The sequence below is a fragment of the Diceros bicornis genome, chromosome 32, assembly GCF_020826845.1.
Source record: "Diceros bicornis minor isolate mBicDic1 chromosome 32, mDicBic1.mat.cur, whole genome shotgun sequence".
Classification (NCBI taxonomy): Eukaryota; Metazoa; Chordata; class Mammalia; order Perissodactyla; family Rhinocerotidae; genus Diceros; species Diceros bicornis.
Genome location: NC_080771.1, coordinates 2508547 through 2524817, shown reverse-complemented (window position 1 = coordinate 2524817; position 16271 = coordinate 2508547). Strand labels below are relative to the sequence as shown.

Below are 16271 nucleotides of genomic sequence, written 5' to 3'. Positions count from 1 at the left end.
TTTGCACAAGGACAGAAAAGGAGCCTGGTTGCATATAAAGGCTTGTCATTATGGCATAGCACATAAGAGCACCCAGCACAGAGTCAGTCTGCCTGGATTCAAATGCCTATTCCTTCGGCTTCACTTACCAGCATTGTGGAATGTTCCAGAACCTCTCGATGCTTCTATATCCTCATCTTTAAAATAGGAATGATAATAACGGCAACCACTGTTGGAGTTTTAGGAGGCCAATATTCACTCTTTCTGTCCCTCCTCCGTTTAGAACTAAGACATAAAAGCAGATGTCAGACAGATAGAGATCAAAATGTCATCTTTATTACTGACGAAGCTGGACTGGAGGATGTGGCTGAGGTGAAAACACTTCACTCAGTCACTGACACAGTGGGCAACCGCAGACAGCAGATAATAACACACCCTCTCCGAGGTCAGGGTGGTCCAGCCAGCACTGAGCCTTCTAGGAGTCACCAGATGGGTCAGAGAAGCCCTCCTCCTGCCCTGGGGAAGAGTGAGCCAGGGGCAGCTGGAAGTTGGATGTGTTCCTCCATACTGGGCCCTGCTGGGGAAGAGAGTAGGAATCTACGTCCCCCCCATGAGAATATAAGAAAGGAAATAAGTGATTCCCTCAACACTGTCTCATGGGGTGGTTATGGAGATTAGAGAAAAACTACATAAAGGGTCTGGATTATCGACTCTGTCAGTCTCATCCCTGGCATCATCTGTCCTGGGCTGGTCAAGGCTGGTCAACTAGGGGAAGTTGTGGTTCAGAAACTGCATGAAGCAAGGGAGTTTCTTAAAAGGGGATTTCTCTCTCTCCTTCTCTCTCCTTGTTCCCTACACTCAGGAAACCTTGAGAGTTCCCTAAAGGGAAATGCTGACCAGATATGAACTGGCAAGTCTCATAACAGGGGAAAAAACCCAAAAGCTGTATCTCTGGTGATAACACCAAGCCAGTGACTTATGAACACAGTGTAACGCCCCACTCTCTTGTATGGGTGTGTGTATGCGCTACGCGTTTGTTGTCTTAGGGCAGGTTTTTGGGGGGAGGGAGGAAAAGGAGCTGTTGTGTGCTTTTCAGGGCAGCCTCTCCTCACTCCTTGCAATTAAGCAATTGAGAATAGCTGGCAGGGAAGTCACTGGGAGCAAACAGGAACCACCCTGGGGAAAGCCCTGTCCAATCACTGAACAATAGCAACTCCATTTAAGGTGAGGGCAATGAGAAGACAGGAAATAACATGTTGTGTTGACTGCAGCTCTGGGTGCAATCTGTCAGCAAGGCCACGCTTACCACCTGACCAGCCTCAGCCAATCTCAGATTATCTACCTGGTGGAGGAAGGCGGCTGGTTGTGTGGACACCAAGGGAAAAGCCCAGGAGAGCAGGAAGTTGTTAGTCTGTGAGCCTACTGGTTCTCTCCCCTGTGCTGAGTCATCTCTCAGTGGGGCACCAGGGGACCACACCTGCCTAAGTTTCTGAGGCATATGGAAAACCCCAGCAGCCGGGATCCCTGAGAGGTTTTACCTCGGGTAATCCCTCTTACCAAGACCATTCCCTCTTGGCATTTCCAACTGCAACATCTCTGGATCCCCTCTTTCTCTTCAAGGGGAAATCTACACAGATGGAGGGGGCTCCCAGGCCCACAAGTTCAGTATTGTTGCATGATCCACAAATGGAGCGTTAAATATATTGCTAATTTAGCAATAATAATAGCTAATATTTAGTGATCACTTACTGTGTTCAAGTACTGTATTGATTTTCACAACAATAGGAAGTACTGTTGTTATCCACATTTTACGAATGAGGAATTAAGACAGAGAGAAGTTAAGTAATATTCCCACGGTCCCTAATTATCTACCATACCCACAATATTTAGCCCAGAGAGAGGAAACCAACACTTTATCTTCCACAATCTGTTTTCACGGACTCAGAGAATGTAAGACCTGGAAAAGCTTTAGAGAAAACTGAGTGCAAGCCTTGATTCTACAGATGGGAAAGCAGACCTGAAGAGGGGTTAGGGTGTATGTGCCCACGTTTCACAGTAAAACCAAGGATGAGCCCCTAATCCCCCACCTTTTGTTACCTCTCCTATTACACATCCCCCTTTTTCCGTCCCAGAATAAATCACTCTTCTGAACTTTCCTTAATCATTTCTTTGCTTTTCAATTTCCATACTTGTTATTCCCATTTCCTTCTCTTCCTGTTACCACTGTTACTGAAAGAACAGGGAAAAGGAAAGGAAAGAGGGAAGGGAGAGGAAGGGAGAGAGAGGGAGATGGGCAGGGAGAAAGCAGGGAAGGAAAGGCAGAAAGCGTACTATCTGCCTACAAATTAATGACAAGCTGCATATCTCAATCGCCAGAGCCCTAGTTTGGGCTTCAAATGTCTGAAGGCAAGCCAAATCCCTGTATGACACTGGGTGAATCCCGCCTCCTGGCTCGGAGCCTCAATTTCTCCATCTGTAAAACCAGAAATTCACCATCCAGGTCACCCGAAAGCGTTGCGCCCTCACCAAAGAAGGCCGCCCACACTCCCCTGTGGAGCCGTCGCTTTGCCCTCAACAAACATGGCCTCTGAGCCTGCCGTGGACTTCCGTCGCCTCCGCCCTCCCCGCCTCCCCTGGGGGAGGCGAGCCTCAATGACGGCGGCGGGCGGGGCGCATGCGCGGCAGCGCGGCCGGCTCCGGGCGGCGAAGGGGCGGAGGGTCCCGCTCGCAGTCGCCGAGCTGCGGCGGCCGCGGCGGGATGGTGTAGCCGCGCCTGCGGGCGGGCGGCGGGGCGCGGGCGGGGGCGAGGCGGCCGGGAGGGCCGCCGCCCGACGGGCTCGGGTGCCGCGGCCGCACGCTGAGGGGGCGTCGCCGCCGCCGGCCCCCGGCGCCGCCGCGGGAGGCCGCGCCCGCCATGGCGGCCCGGGCGGTGCTGGACGAGTTCACGGCGCCCGCCGAGAAGGCGGCGCTGCTGGAGCGCAGCCGCGGCCGCATCGAGGGCCTGTTCGGCGTGAGCCTGGCCGTGCTCGGCGCGCTGGGCGCCGAGGAGCCGCTGCCCGCGCGCATCTGGCTGCAGCTCCGCGGGGCGCAGGAGGCGGTGCACAGCGCCAAGGTGAGTCGCCGCCGCCCCCGCCCCGCCCCGCGGGGTCCCCGCCGGGCCCGGGCCGCGTCCTCGGCTCTCGAGCCCTGCGACCGCGGGCTGGCGGCTCCCCGCGCGGCGCCTCGGGCCCCCGGCGTCGGGGGGCGCCCACGGCAGCACTCGCTCGGCGGCTGCGGCGCGGGTCGGGGGAGCTGCTGGCTGCAGCGCGAGCGCGGCGGGGGCGCCTGCGGTCTCCCGGCCCGCGGGGGCGGGGCGCGCCTGGCCGCTCGGCCTCCCTGGCCGCCGCCGCGGGGCTCTGAGCCTCTGCGGGGTCTCAGTTCCCTCTGCGAGGCTGACAAAGCCGTGGTAGTGGTGAAGTACTCAGAGAACGTCCAGAAGAGATGGGGGGTTAATAATCGTGTTAAAAATAGCACTATTCCGTATGTTGACGTTACGTACAACTAACATTTATTTAATGCGTATAGCACATCAGACGTTACGCCAAGTATTTCAGAAGGATTCTCAAACGCAGCCCTGAAAAAAGCCCGTGAGGTAGATTTTATTATCCTCGCCTCTGTCTCTTTCTCTTTAAATTAACAGCTGGGGAAACTGAAACTCTTGAAGAGGTGACTCACCTTCTCTCTAAATCAGCGTTTCAGACTTAAACCTCCTTGACACCTTCAGCTACTCCCCTCCCTCCCCCCGCAAGCCAAAAACCAGCAACGAAGTACATCCCCGCTCCCAGGTATCCACCTTTCTGCAGGTTTCCCCATCAAGTACGTGGGGGAACCAGGATTCAGATCTAGGGAGTTTGTTTCTAGAGCCTTTGCTCTTGATACCTATCTCCCAAATTATAGGCCCTTTCGAGGGAGGAGGGAGGATCCTGTTTTGGCATCCTACTTCAGAAATAGCACAGTGTCCTTGAAGAATCTGATTAGCTGTCTGATTAACTTTTTTAGATTGGAAAAAAAAAGCCTGAATGCCTGAATGCTGGCTTTTAAGCTGTTTAGAGGAGATAGGATACCTAACTGTGTGATTCTTCCCTGCAGCTTAACTTAAAAACCTTTTAGGTGTTGAATCAAGTTTGCTTTCCTGTTCTTGATTTTTTAAACCCGTTGTCTGACAACTTGTCTAACTCTTTTCCAGTCCCCTCCTTTTTTCCTCTCCAGCTATGCAATTTCTTCCCACTCACCAGGGCTAAAAAGTGTGACATGACTAAGTCCTATTAGTGCTTCTGAAAGTCTCTTACTTGCATTTATTCCTCTCCTTTCCATTGCCTTTGCTGCAGTTAAGATCTTCATTCTTGGTGATCTTCACCTTACTTCATTGCCTTCCCTCCCTGCCTCCCTGGTACAACTTGCATTAGACTAATCCTACAAAAAGTCATTCTCCAGCCCTGGGACCTACTAGGGCCTCCCGTTGCCTATCTCATTCACTCTACACTGCTCCTCTGACTTGCAAAACGCTTATTAATTCAACTCCACCTTATTTTCCCAGTTCTCTGCTCTAGCAGCTCTCAGTTTAAACCTCCACTGTAATCTGACTAGTTTCACTGCTTTTACTGTGTGCTCTGCCTGCTCCGGGTTCATCTTTATTCAAGACTCACCCCAAGTGTGGAAAGTGCTTCTTTTGCTCTACAGAAAAACCCCTGCCTGTCCTGCCAGACTCTCCCAGCTCCAGTTCTCTGGCCTGTCCCTGCCGTACAGTTGAGCATAAGCTAGTTGGGAAGGTGTGTCTTACAGTATCTTGGTGGTATGTGTCCACTTGCCTGCCTATCTTTGGGATGTCTGTTACTCATAATCCAACCCTCCCACTTGTAAGAAATCCTTTTTTTTTTTTCCCCCTTGAAACTTTGGGTAAGAGTTGAATGCCACACTCGAGGGCTTTTTGTTGTTGTTATTTCTTTTTGGAGTTTGTTTTACATTCTTTTGAGGAAGAGAAAACCATTAACTTGATTTAAAAAATTAAGAACAGGAAAGCAAACCTCAACATCCACAATATTTTAAATGAAGCTGTGGGGGAGAGGAAGGTTTGGGGCAAGAAAGATTTGTAGAGTAAAGAAGAATTTTTTAAACTAGCTAATAGAGTCTCTAATTAAAATAAGATGCGGACAGCTGTTCTGGGTCCCATCAAGTGGTTTACTTTGTTTTCCTGCTTTTCAAATGTTATTTCACTACCCTTTAGCATAAGGCTAGAGTAGAGGAGAAGGTGGAGGTTTAGTTAGTGAGGGCTCCATTGGCTAGAGAAACATGAGATGGGGCTACTGGTAGAAAGTGATAATGTCCTGGGAGGTTTAAAAAAAAAAGGCACACATTCTCTAAGAGTAGCCACTTTTGTCAAAGGGGAAATTTGTTGGAGGAAGCAGCACTTGAGCTGGGCTTTGAAGAACAGGAAGATTCCTAGGCGGAGGTGGTTGTGAGTGAAGGCCTAGAAGCCAGAAAACACGTGGAGTGTCTTGGTAGGAAGTGTCAAGGTCCTCTATGAGAGACGAAGCCTTGAGGGACCCAAATGCCAGGCTTAAGCCATAGGGCCTTATTCAATAGGGAGTCAGTGAGGATTTTGAGAGAGGAAGATTTTGTCTGAAACTGTATTTGGAGGCAGGAATACCGAACTGTGGAAGGGACGTCGTTCCAAGTTAGAGCTGGACATGGGTGGGGTGACAAGGATTTCACTGGCACTTGCTTGTCAACTGAGTGGATGTGGGGATTGAGGGAGAGGTTTTAAGCCCTTTTGCGCCGGAAGGATGGTGGATACATTGTTTGACCTGTTGGTTGGTGGGGCCACTGTTTAAAAAAAACTTATGTGCCAGGAAGTGCACTAATTGTTGCCTCTTGTCCTCAGGGAACCCACAGCCTAGTAGGGGAGACAAACTTGGAAACAAACAGTACAGGATGATACATGTAACAGTTGAGGTATGTGCAGGGTGTTACAGTAATAGAGGAGAGGAAGGGTTGCTCTGCCCAACTGGGTGCTAAAGGATGAACTAGAGTTTTCCAGAGGGAAGAGCGTGTGCAAAAAAATCACAGGGATATTAAATAAAGCTGTTTTATCACGGATTCCTTAAGTGTAGGAGAATGGAGGAAATGGGAGAGGTGTAAAGGGGTCAGGTCACAAGGCACTGGGGGCCTGCTGAAGAACGTGGGTTTTCCCAAGCAGGCAGGCAGTGGAGAGTCATGGAAGGGCTGTAAGAACATGAGTGATGCTCTCCGAGTTACCTTCTAAGAAATGCCTCCACTGTCAGTATTTATACCTCTAGGCTTGTGCTCCTCAGTGGGGTCTGTTGCTGTGATGATAGAAGTACAGAAATTGGAGTGTTTAGCAACTTTTAGAGCAGTGTGACGTTACTGCAAGGGCTAGAGAGGCAGGGTCTGAAAGTGCGAGGACAACCAGAAGAGGGCATTGTCCGTAGGGGCCCAGCTGGAGGGGGCTGAAGTCCGTGGTGGCAGACATGGTGGAAACAAAGGAGGTTGAGCATGGAATGTCAGAGAGGAAGTGGAGGTTCTGTTTGCTGCCTCATTCACAAAGAAATCAAAGATGCAAAGCAGGAGTGGGATCTTTGGAGTCAGGCAGTGGTGGGAAGGGATGAGGCTGAGGAGATCTCAGCCTTGGGGAGGGAGAAGAGTTAGAACTCTTCCTTTAGAGGGGAGGGAGGAACTGGTGAACTAAGGCACTGGTGTGCCGTGTGGAAGAGGGCAAGTGCCCATGCTTAGTATTAGCCGGTCACACAGTATGGCCCAGTGATGTCTGATCTCATTATCCAGGAGATGCCAGGAGCCTGGATTTCATAATGTGAAATGTGTTTTTAAGAGGCAGCTAATTGACGTTTTAAAAACCATGTATGCTATGAATTATATCTCAATAAAAGTTTTTGCATTAATATATTCTTTTTAAAGTACATATTCTAAAAGAGGAAAAACAAACAAAAAGTAACCATGCATGCTAAACATAACTTGTCGATGGACCAGATTCAGCTTTTGGACTGCCTTTTTTAGGACCTCTACTTTAATAGGCGAAGAGGGCCGTTGAAGACCTTAATGGCCTGTAGTACTGTCTGAGTGAAGTAGGATGCCAGGTCATGCCTAGAGAGGGAGGTGAGAGCTTGAAGACAGTAGACCGTGTTAGGATAGATGCAGTGAAAGTGGCAGAAGTGCGTTGGAAAAGAACAGAAGAGGCCTGTGGAACTGAAGTGAGGCCCAGGGAGGGTTAGATGACATGAACTTAGAGTATTGCTTGATTCAGAAGTTGTCAAGTTGTCAAGTAGGTGATGATTTCCCCCACTCTGGGCATTGGTGAAGCCAACACACAAGGACTGAAGGAATCTCAGGTGCAACTGAGCAAGGCAAATGGGGCCCAGGAAATGTTTCTGAACGGTAGCCGTTCTTGGGCTAGGACAGTCCAAAAATATACGAGACTTACCTCCTACTTTGAGTAAACTAGAGGAGGCAGGTGAAGGCAGAAGGGGCATGATGAATTGTGAGCATACAGGAAGGGACAAGACCTTCCTAGACTCAGGGACTCATGCAGACAGAGGACAAGTTCAGTAAGTATTGGAGAATTCTAGAGGTTGTAGTTAGAGAGGAATTGCAGATATCAGCATCTTGGATATGGAGGAATTCTGAGGATGATTCTGAGAACCAGGTGTGGTGTCTCAGCGGTTGTGAGTGAAGTGGAAGTATTCCTTTCCGCATAGAGAAGTGAGAAGACAGAGGAGATGAAAGTGTGAGGCATCTGGAAATAACGCAACACTGAAGTCCCTGAGGTCATAGCAGGGAATTGGGAGCTGAAGTTGCTTGGTGAGCCAGGAGCCTGTCCTGGAGGTTAACAAACATAAGAGAAGTAATTGGAATTTGTGAATGGCATGGCTCCTTCTACAGTTTCTCCCTGAACGTCTAGGGCCCTGAATTTGCTAAGCACAGCTGTCCATTAGTTTGTGTTTTTTCAGAGGTTACCTCGTGGCAGTGAGCAGCCACCATGAGGCATAGCCAGTGACCTACCAAGAGCACCAGTCTGGAGGACTTAAAAGGAGAGGGATTTGGAGGACTAATTAGTCTTAAACATTGAAATTACAGTACACCCAAGAAACTGCGAAGGTAGACTAACATCCAATCCACTTTTAATTTGTGAGGCAGAAAGAAAAGGGAGGGAAGGAGAGGGTCTTATGAAGAATTGTGCTTGTCCTTCACACAACGTTGAGTTTTTACTGGCGTATTTGTAGGGTAAGAGAGGAGAAAGATAAGAATAAAGAAAATGCAGTTTCAGTAGACGTGGCCTATTATTGCACTGACTTCAGAGGGTTAAAATAGACTCTGGATTGTTCCATTTCCTTTTTTGTTAGAAGAGGTTGGTACCTGGTTTCACGAATGGATTCTTGAACAGGAGATTTTTTCATGGAGGAAATAATTCATAGATGTCATACTGGGTAGTGGCATGGAGTTTTTGTTTTGACTTTACCAGAAAGGAGATTGGTGGCCTTTTTGCATTTCCTAGAATGATATTTTTTAACTCACTATGATTGTGAAAATTGTCTGCTTAAGAAACATGGTTTGTTCACTCTCTTTTTCTGGTTAATATTTTGGGGTTATACCAGAATGTTGAAATAAGGGATACTCACGCTGATTATACTGGGGTACAAGTGATTGCTCATGACTGTTGTTTCCTCTTCCCTGTTTACCAGCTAGTATTGTAGGGTTTTAATTAAATCAAGGGCAACATCTTGTTCTGTGTTGGCTTTTTACTAAATTAATGTAATTGTGTAAAGTTAGCAGTCTTGCATTTCAAAAACAAAATTACGGGGGGGAAATCCTTACAGTAATTAGTTAAAGAACTATTTTTTAAAAATGAGTTATGTCATGGAAACGACATAAGAAAATCCCTTTGTTTAGAGAAACTGAACTGTTTCTTTTAATTGTTATTTTAAGAGGTTCCTTTCAACTTAGAGAGGGTTTTGTTCAGCTTTAGTGCTGACAGAATTAGTAATTGACATTAATTGAGGAACAAGAGCTGTGTGAATTCACATCTGAATTTTCTGCATGAAAGTCAGTTGTGACTATGGCATCTTTTGATTGAAACGACCTATCTACTAGTTCTGGGATCTTTATCCATTTTCGAACCTACATGTTTAGTTCACAATAGGTTTCATTATTGACCCTTGTATTTTTAAAATTAAGGTAATAAAGTTATTACTTTGTTATAATAGGTAGGTTAATGCAGATGGTGTATCTCCATCAGTTAGGTATGGATTTGGTTGCAGTAACAGAAGCCTATACAAAATAGGAGTTTAGTTTTCTTTCACTTAACAAGAACTCTAAAGATAAATAACAGTCCAAGGTGGAGTAGTGGTTAGGAGCTGAACAAAGAGTGCATTCCACTAGAGCATACCTGGGCAAACTTGTTCTGTAAAGAGCCGGGTAGTAAATATGTCAGACTCTGTGGACCAGATAGAGTCTCTGTCTCAGATTCTTCTTTGTTTTTGTTTTTTACAAACCTTTAAATGGTGAAAACAATTCTTACCTTAGGGGCTGTACAAAAATAGTCCAGAGGCTGGATTTGCACTCTCCAGTATGTAGCCACTACCGGATGTGGCTGTTTAAATTAGTTAAAATTCAGTGAAATTAAATATTGAGTTCCTCGGTTGCATTTCAGGTGCTCAATGGCCACACGTATCTAGCGGCTACCAATTTGGACAGTGCAGACGTAGAACGTTTCCGTCATTGCAGAAAGTTCTAGTGGACGGTGCTGCTCTAAATATTAAATGATCCTTGGTTGGGCCTGCTAGACGGTTCTCTGGTATGACGTTGAAAGAACGTGCAGCCGTTGTTTTACCTTACTTCCAGAGTTTCTGTAATTTTTGTTAATTGTGCCCCTGGTAATCATAACCTCCAGGGATTACTCTTGATCACACACATGCGCGCACACACATACGCACACGTTACAGACTAGTCTCACTGTTTTTGGAGTATGGCAGGAGGTATTTACAACTAGTAAGGCTGAGAATTACCCTCTCTGGAAATTTCAGAAGGAACTCTTAGGTTGCATTTTCAGTTGCCAGGTGGGGTTTTTTTGTTTGTTTTCATTTTTGATTGCCCTTTTTGGCTTTTCTATTCTAAAGCTAGGAAACAAACCTCCAAAAAATTAAGAAGATCATCTCTGCATATTTCACTGTAGTATCTATACATTTGGATGAATTCTTCTCTCCTCAAGGTTTCCAAAATATACTAAAGTTTCTGGCCTGCCAAGAAGTGACTTTCCTTATACTGCATGTAAGGCTGGGACTTTGTATGGCACAGAATTAGATACCAGAGCAGTGTCCTGAGCATTGGTTCCATACATGAACTACAATCCTTGTTTTTTATTTTATTTCATTTATTTATTTATTTTGCTGAGGAGGATTCACCTTAAGCTGACGTCTGTTGCCAATCTTCCTCTTTTTGTATGTGAGCCGCCGCCACAGCGTGGCCACTCACAAACGAGTGGTGTAGGTCTGTGCCCAGGAACCGAACCCCGGGCCACTGAGGCGGAGCACACCAAATTTAACCACTAGGCCACTGGGGCTGGTGCTACAGTCCTTGTTCTTTAATAGTGACCTTGCCATCCCTCATTCAGTGGGATTTGTTCTTAAATGTGACATTCTGGTTATGGCCTGGATTGCACAATGAATTTGTCTAATTTTATCCAAGTAGAAGGGAGGACAGGTTCTTAATGATCCTATGCAAATAACTACATTGCCATGAAAAGTGAAAACTCAATAAAAGTAGACCTAGCTTCCCTGTTGATTTGACACAAGTTAATAGTGTTAAGCTATTTAAGAAATACAGAATACCCCAAAGAAATTAACTAGTTTTAGCATCCTTCTTGTTATAAGGTAAAAGACAAATCTTTGCAATTGATTGCCCCAGGGGCCTTTGGAAACCCCAAAGATAGTTTAGGTGAAAAGACATTCAGAGTGGTATAATACACAGCAATAGAAAAAAACAAATTACTGATACATGCAGTAACGTGGATGAATCTCAACAATATGCTGAGTGAAAGAAGCCTTACATAAAAGGGTATATTCACTACATGGTTCTGTATATGCCATCTGCTAGACAGGGCAAACTTAATTGTGTAATTATGGTGGAAAAAATCAGAAAAATTAGAACAGAACAACTGGAAAAAGACATTAAACACGGACTGGATATTAGATGATACTAAGGAATTGTTTATTTTGTTGGGTGCAATAATGACATTGTGGTTATGTTAAAAAGAAAGCATGTGTATGTGTGTTTAAACTATACTTGGTGTCTGTCTCACTTGGAAATTAACCACATAGCCAAAAAGTATCCATTAGTTAACCATTTGTGATTAGTCCAGCCAAGGTCTTCAGGTTAACCAAGGATATTGGAAATTATGCATAAGCTGACGACTACTAAGCAACGTATAACTTCTGATATTAAAAATATTGTTAGTGTTAGAATTCAATTTATTTGAATATATAAATTTGCATTTTTCATAATCATAAATATTATGTATAAGTAATATTAGCTTATCTGACAAGTAAGCCAACAAAGTTTAAGAAGTTCAGATTCGTCTCTTCATGAAAAAATATCTTATTTTTTAAAAAATATATGAATGCATTGTACTCTACATGGATAAAATCAGGGAAAGGACATCTGTTTTTAAATCAACATTGAAATTATCAAATCAGACTGATTTGTCTAAGGATTATTTTTATTACATGAATTTGGATTCTTAAATGAAAATGCTTGTGAAGTATTAGTTTCTGTGAGGTGTTGGGGGGTTTTTTGGCCCTTAAAAGGCTAACACATTATAAATATTAGATGTTTAGTTTCTTTATTTTCTAGGAATTCTAGGAATATAGATTTATGTAAAAGCTTGTTATTCTCTGTTAGCCAATTAGAACAGAGATTCTTTAAGAAACTTTATAATCTAATTTATTAATACTCCTGGAGGTAGGAATACATTTTACACTCACACCATGAAATTTAAAGGCTTTTCTCGTTTATAGACACAGACACTCACAGACTCTCAGCTTTGGTTCCACAGTCTTAGCCACAGGTCAAAGGTGATCCAAACACACAAAACTGGTCCAGATTTCACAAGAGCTTTTGTTTTTTTCAGTGGTCCTGAGACATGTTCTTGCACAAACAGAGAAACAGAAAAGACTAAAACCAGCTTTTCTTGTAGTCTCTCATCCGACAGAAAATAGTTCCCTGTTACCTACTGACACATTACCACGTGCTCAGACCGTAAGGTCAGATTCCTGCAGACTTGGTTCGTGTATACTAAGGGTACAGTTGAGACTAATGTGGTGGTCTGAAGGCACTGGTCCCTGAGCCAGTGTGGAAAGGGACTTGTGGCCAAGAACAAAACCATAAAGCAAAAACACAAAATCAGAAGAAAAAAGAATGCAGAGAACTAGCACTAGTAAAATTCTCTTCTTGCTTGGGATTCACTCTGGGAGCCATCATGAGACCTGCTTGGGCCTACACAGCCGATGAGGTGCCCTTCTTGGGCCACTCAGCTTAATAGCTCCAAGCAGGTGAGTCCACCTGGACATCTCCATGGGACCTACAAAACTGCCAAAGTGTAAATTTTTTTGAAAAGTTATAAACATGACTTTCAGACAGGTAATTCATTAATGAGGGAACCAGCAGGAACATAAAAGTGGTTCAGAGAGCATTTGAGGAGCTGAGTATTTATCAACACTAAAAAATGAATGCTGAAATAAAATTGCTTGATTAGATACAAATTGGCTAATATCTTATAGAGCAGTGAAATCATAACCTTTGGGGATATCTTTTCCACCAGACTGAGATAATTGGCAGCTCTATTGGACAGAAATCTACATTTTAACATGTAGCGTCACAGTCCAGGCCCTCATCAATCATGAAAGGTATGTCAGACAAAGGTAAATTTTCCGGAGAAATAATCTTTGGGTGGCCCAAAGAGAGTGCTCCATTATGATTGAAAGGCCATCCTTTTGCCTTATTTAGAAGTATTCGATAATTTTTCTTAACGTTTTGCAAACTGTTAAAATGGAACACCCTACCCCTCCTTTTTTGGTCATTTCGGCCTCTTTCTTCCTTAAACAGTATTATCCACATCATTGATACTAGGCTGGATGTCAGCCTATGTTTCCAAACTTCCTAATTCCTGCTTTGACGTGTATTTGTTAGACATTTATTGATTGGTTCAGGGTTTCTCAACAGTGGCGTTATTGACATTTTGGTCAGAGAATATTTTGTTGTGGGGGGCCGTGTTGTACATTGTAGGATGTTTAGCAGCATCCCTGGCCTGTATCCCCAAGACGCCAGGAGCACTCCCTTAGTTATGACAACCAGAACGTCTCCTGACATTCCCAATGACCCCAGGAAGAGCGGAATCACCCAGTTGAGAACCACTGTGTTAAATGACTAAGGCCAGACCCCACACTGTCTAGTAGAGTTGTGATAAATGCTACAATTTAAATAGTAATATACTGTTGTGTGTAGAAAACAGCTCAACATCTCTTCTCCTCCCACCTCCATTCCTGGAAGGTGTTTTTAGATCATAAAAGGAAGGAAAGCAAGGAAAGGTTAAATTAGGCTGCAAAGATGAGAAAACATGCTCAAGTCCAAACCACAGAGCACTTTGAATGTGGTTCTGAGGATCTTGAACATTAATCCTACGCAGTGAGGAGCTTTAGAAAGTTTTTGAGTGAGGAAGTGAAACGGCTGTGCTTTCAGACATAACTTTGATACTGTTAGAAGGGAGTGGAGTGTGACAAGATTGGCGACAGAAAGAAGAGTTTAGTGTTGGTTGCAGTGTTCACATGAGGCAAGATTTGTGAAGGACTGCATATGATGCAGTGGAAAGAAAGCTTTGAATCTAGGTGACTGTGTTTCATTGAAAGGGAACTTGGACCAAAGATGGAGTGGAGGAGGGCTGTGAGCTCTGATTCAGCCCTGTTAAGTTTGAGGCACTTGTGGGATAGTCAGGTAGAAGTGCCCAGGAGATAGTCTGCAGCCCAACACTATTAAAGGCTAGAGATGGAGATTTGGAGTTGCCACCAGAGAAGTAAAAGTTATGGTTGGAACTTGACAAGTCTGTGAGCGTGTAACTGAGAGAGAGGACCAGGACAGAACCTTGGGGAATATCTGCATTTAAGGTGCAGTTGGAAAAGGCAGCAAAGGATTTGGGGAGTAGTCAGAAAGATAGGAAGTAAAGACAGCTAGTGGTATCTCAGAAGTGTGGAGAGGAAAAGAACTTGTCCAGGAGGAGTTGGTCGATGGTATCATGCTACAGAGAGCCCTAGTAGGAGAGTGCAGAGAAGGGGCCTTTGAGATTGGCATTAGTTGTCATTGTTGGCATTCAAGAATGTGGTTTCAGTTTGAATGGGGACAGAGTCCAGATTTCAAGGGGTTGGCAGTGAAATGGAGTTTAGACTACTTTTTCAAAAATTATGAAGATGAAAAGACAGATGGAGTGGTCCCATATATAGGCACTGGAGCTGAAGGAAGTATTCTGTGGGGTCAGGGAAACCCACACGTTCGTAGGCAGAGGGGCAGGGGTGGATAAAAAGGGAGTGGTGAATCAAGGCCTGGGAAAGGGGCATGGCTTTGAAATAGAAGGAAGGAGAAAGAATTCATGAAAGGTAGAATTTTGAGATGAAAAAGGAGAGGCAGTCAAAGGGATTCATATATGTTGGCCTCTGGGCTCTGATAAAATAATGTCTTTTACTAAGAGTGACAGAAGTGAGATTGGGGACCTGAAGACATTATTCAAGTGAGAGTAAAGAGTAAAGAGCAGACTGACTGGGAGAGCTGCAAGTGTTAGAAGCTGTAGAATTTCAGAGGTTTACAGATATAATGGGGATGCAGGCTAGGGTGGACACTGTGTGTGGCCCCTGGTCCTGTTTCCAGGAGTACACTGAGTGAGCGTCAGGAAAGTCCTTTCCTGTGGGGCAATTAAGGCACCCCTGCTGGGGAAGAATTTGGTAGACATTGTAGAAATGAGATTGAGGAGAAAGATGGGACAGAAAGCAAATATTGGAAGTGCATTGGAAAAATGGCTAATACAGGTATTATTTTTTTATAGCAATACTATTAATATAGATGGCCATATAGAGACCTAAAATTGACCTGTTATAGATTTGTAGATTAATGATGTTAAACAGTTGGTTTTTTCTGAGGCTTATCTGGTGCTTCTAATTTATATATATTTTGTAGGACTCCTGTGTCAATGTCTAAAGAGCCTATTAATCCTCCTACTTTCTTTTCTCTAAGAGATAATATACGAGAATCTCTTAAATGTAAGAAATCTTTGGAATCCTGAAGTGTGCAGCCGGAGTTGAGAACTACTGGTCTGAACCATTTTAGAAATCTCTCTGTGATGTATTATGCCTGCATAGTTTTCTCCTTTCTCGGTGATTTGTGGTTGACTGGAGTACCTTCTGTTACGTTGTGCCAGGGCACAATTACACTCCTGGCAGCTGCCAAAGTGTGTCAGATCTACACTCATGATAGCTGATCTTAAGTTGCTATGGTTTTTAACCATTCTGTCTTCCTTAAATTTGTTTTTGCACCTGTGCTGTCAGTTGTCATTTGCTGTTGCAAGCTCTGCAGGTAGCGCTGTATGCTGTTCCTTCTACACTTTCAGTCAGCTGTTTCAAACCGTATGTGATCTGGCAAACAGGCCGACAAAGCCCCTCAAGTGTGTGCCCATAATACGAGATGGTAGAATGAAGAGGGGTGCCGAGAAACCTTTCCCCAGATCAAACCTGCCGACTCCTGAATAGCCACTTTGATCCTTTCTGGGTTTAGCTGTGTTCTGAATGGTAGAGGCTGCCAGGAGCTTCTCGCTACATTCGTGAAATGTTATGATAGAGTTGAGAAGAGCTGAGTTTGTAGAAGGTGGAATAATAGAAATTCATTTTGCCATATGAAAGGGAAGTTATTATATATATTATGTGCCCCCCCCCTTTTTTTCTTAAAAGTCTGAGTAAAGTAGAACAGAATATGAGCATTGCAAGATGAGGGAGACAGTTTTTGACTAACATTCAAATATTCAGATACCAAATACAGCCAAATGCAAAAAAATGGATATTTGAATCCACAGAATCTTTTTTCATCAATATAACTGAGGCCCAAGTGTCTCCTAGAATGTAGTAAAACTGTATACTTGTATACTTTATTGATCACTTCTGAACTTGAGTATAAAAATCAATTGTTGCCAC

General features: G+C 44.4%; 1 protein-coding gene across 1 annotated transcript in view; it reads left to right on the top strand.

The window, feature by feature from the left end:
- Window positions 1-2755: 2755 nt before the first annotated feature.
- Window positions 2756-16271, top strand: part of N4BP1 (NEDD4 binding protein 1) — a 48421-nt gene continuing 34905 nt past the window's right edge. Inside the window, exon 1 of the mRNA XM_058527767.1 lies at window positions 2756-3091. Within this exon, the coding sequence (XP_058383750.1) occupies window positions 2894-3091 (198 nt within the window). The 5' untranslated portion in view covers window positions 2756-2893. The remainder of the gene's footprint in view (window positions 3092-16271) is intronic.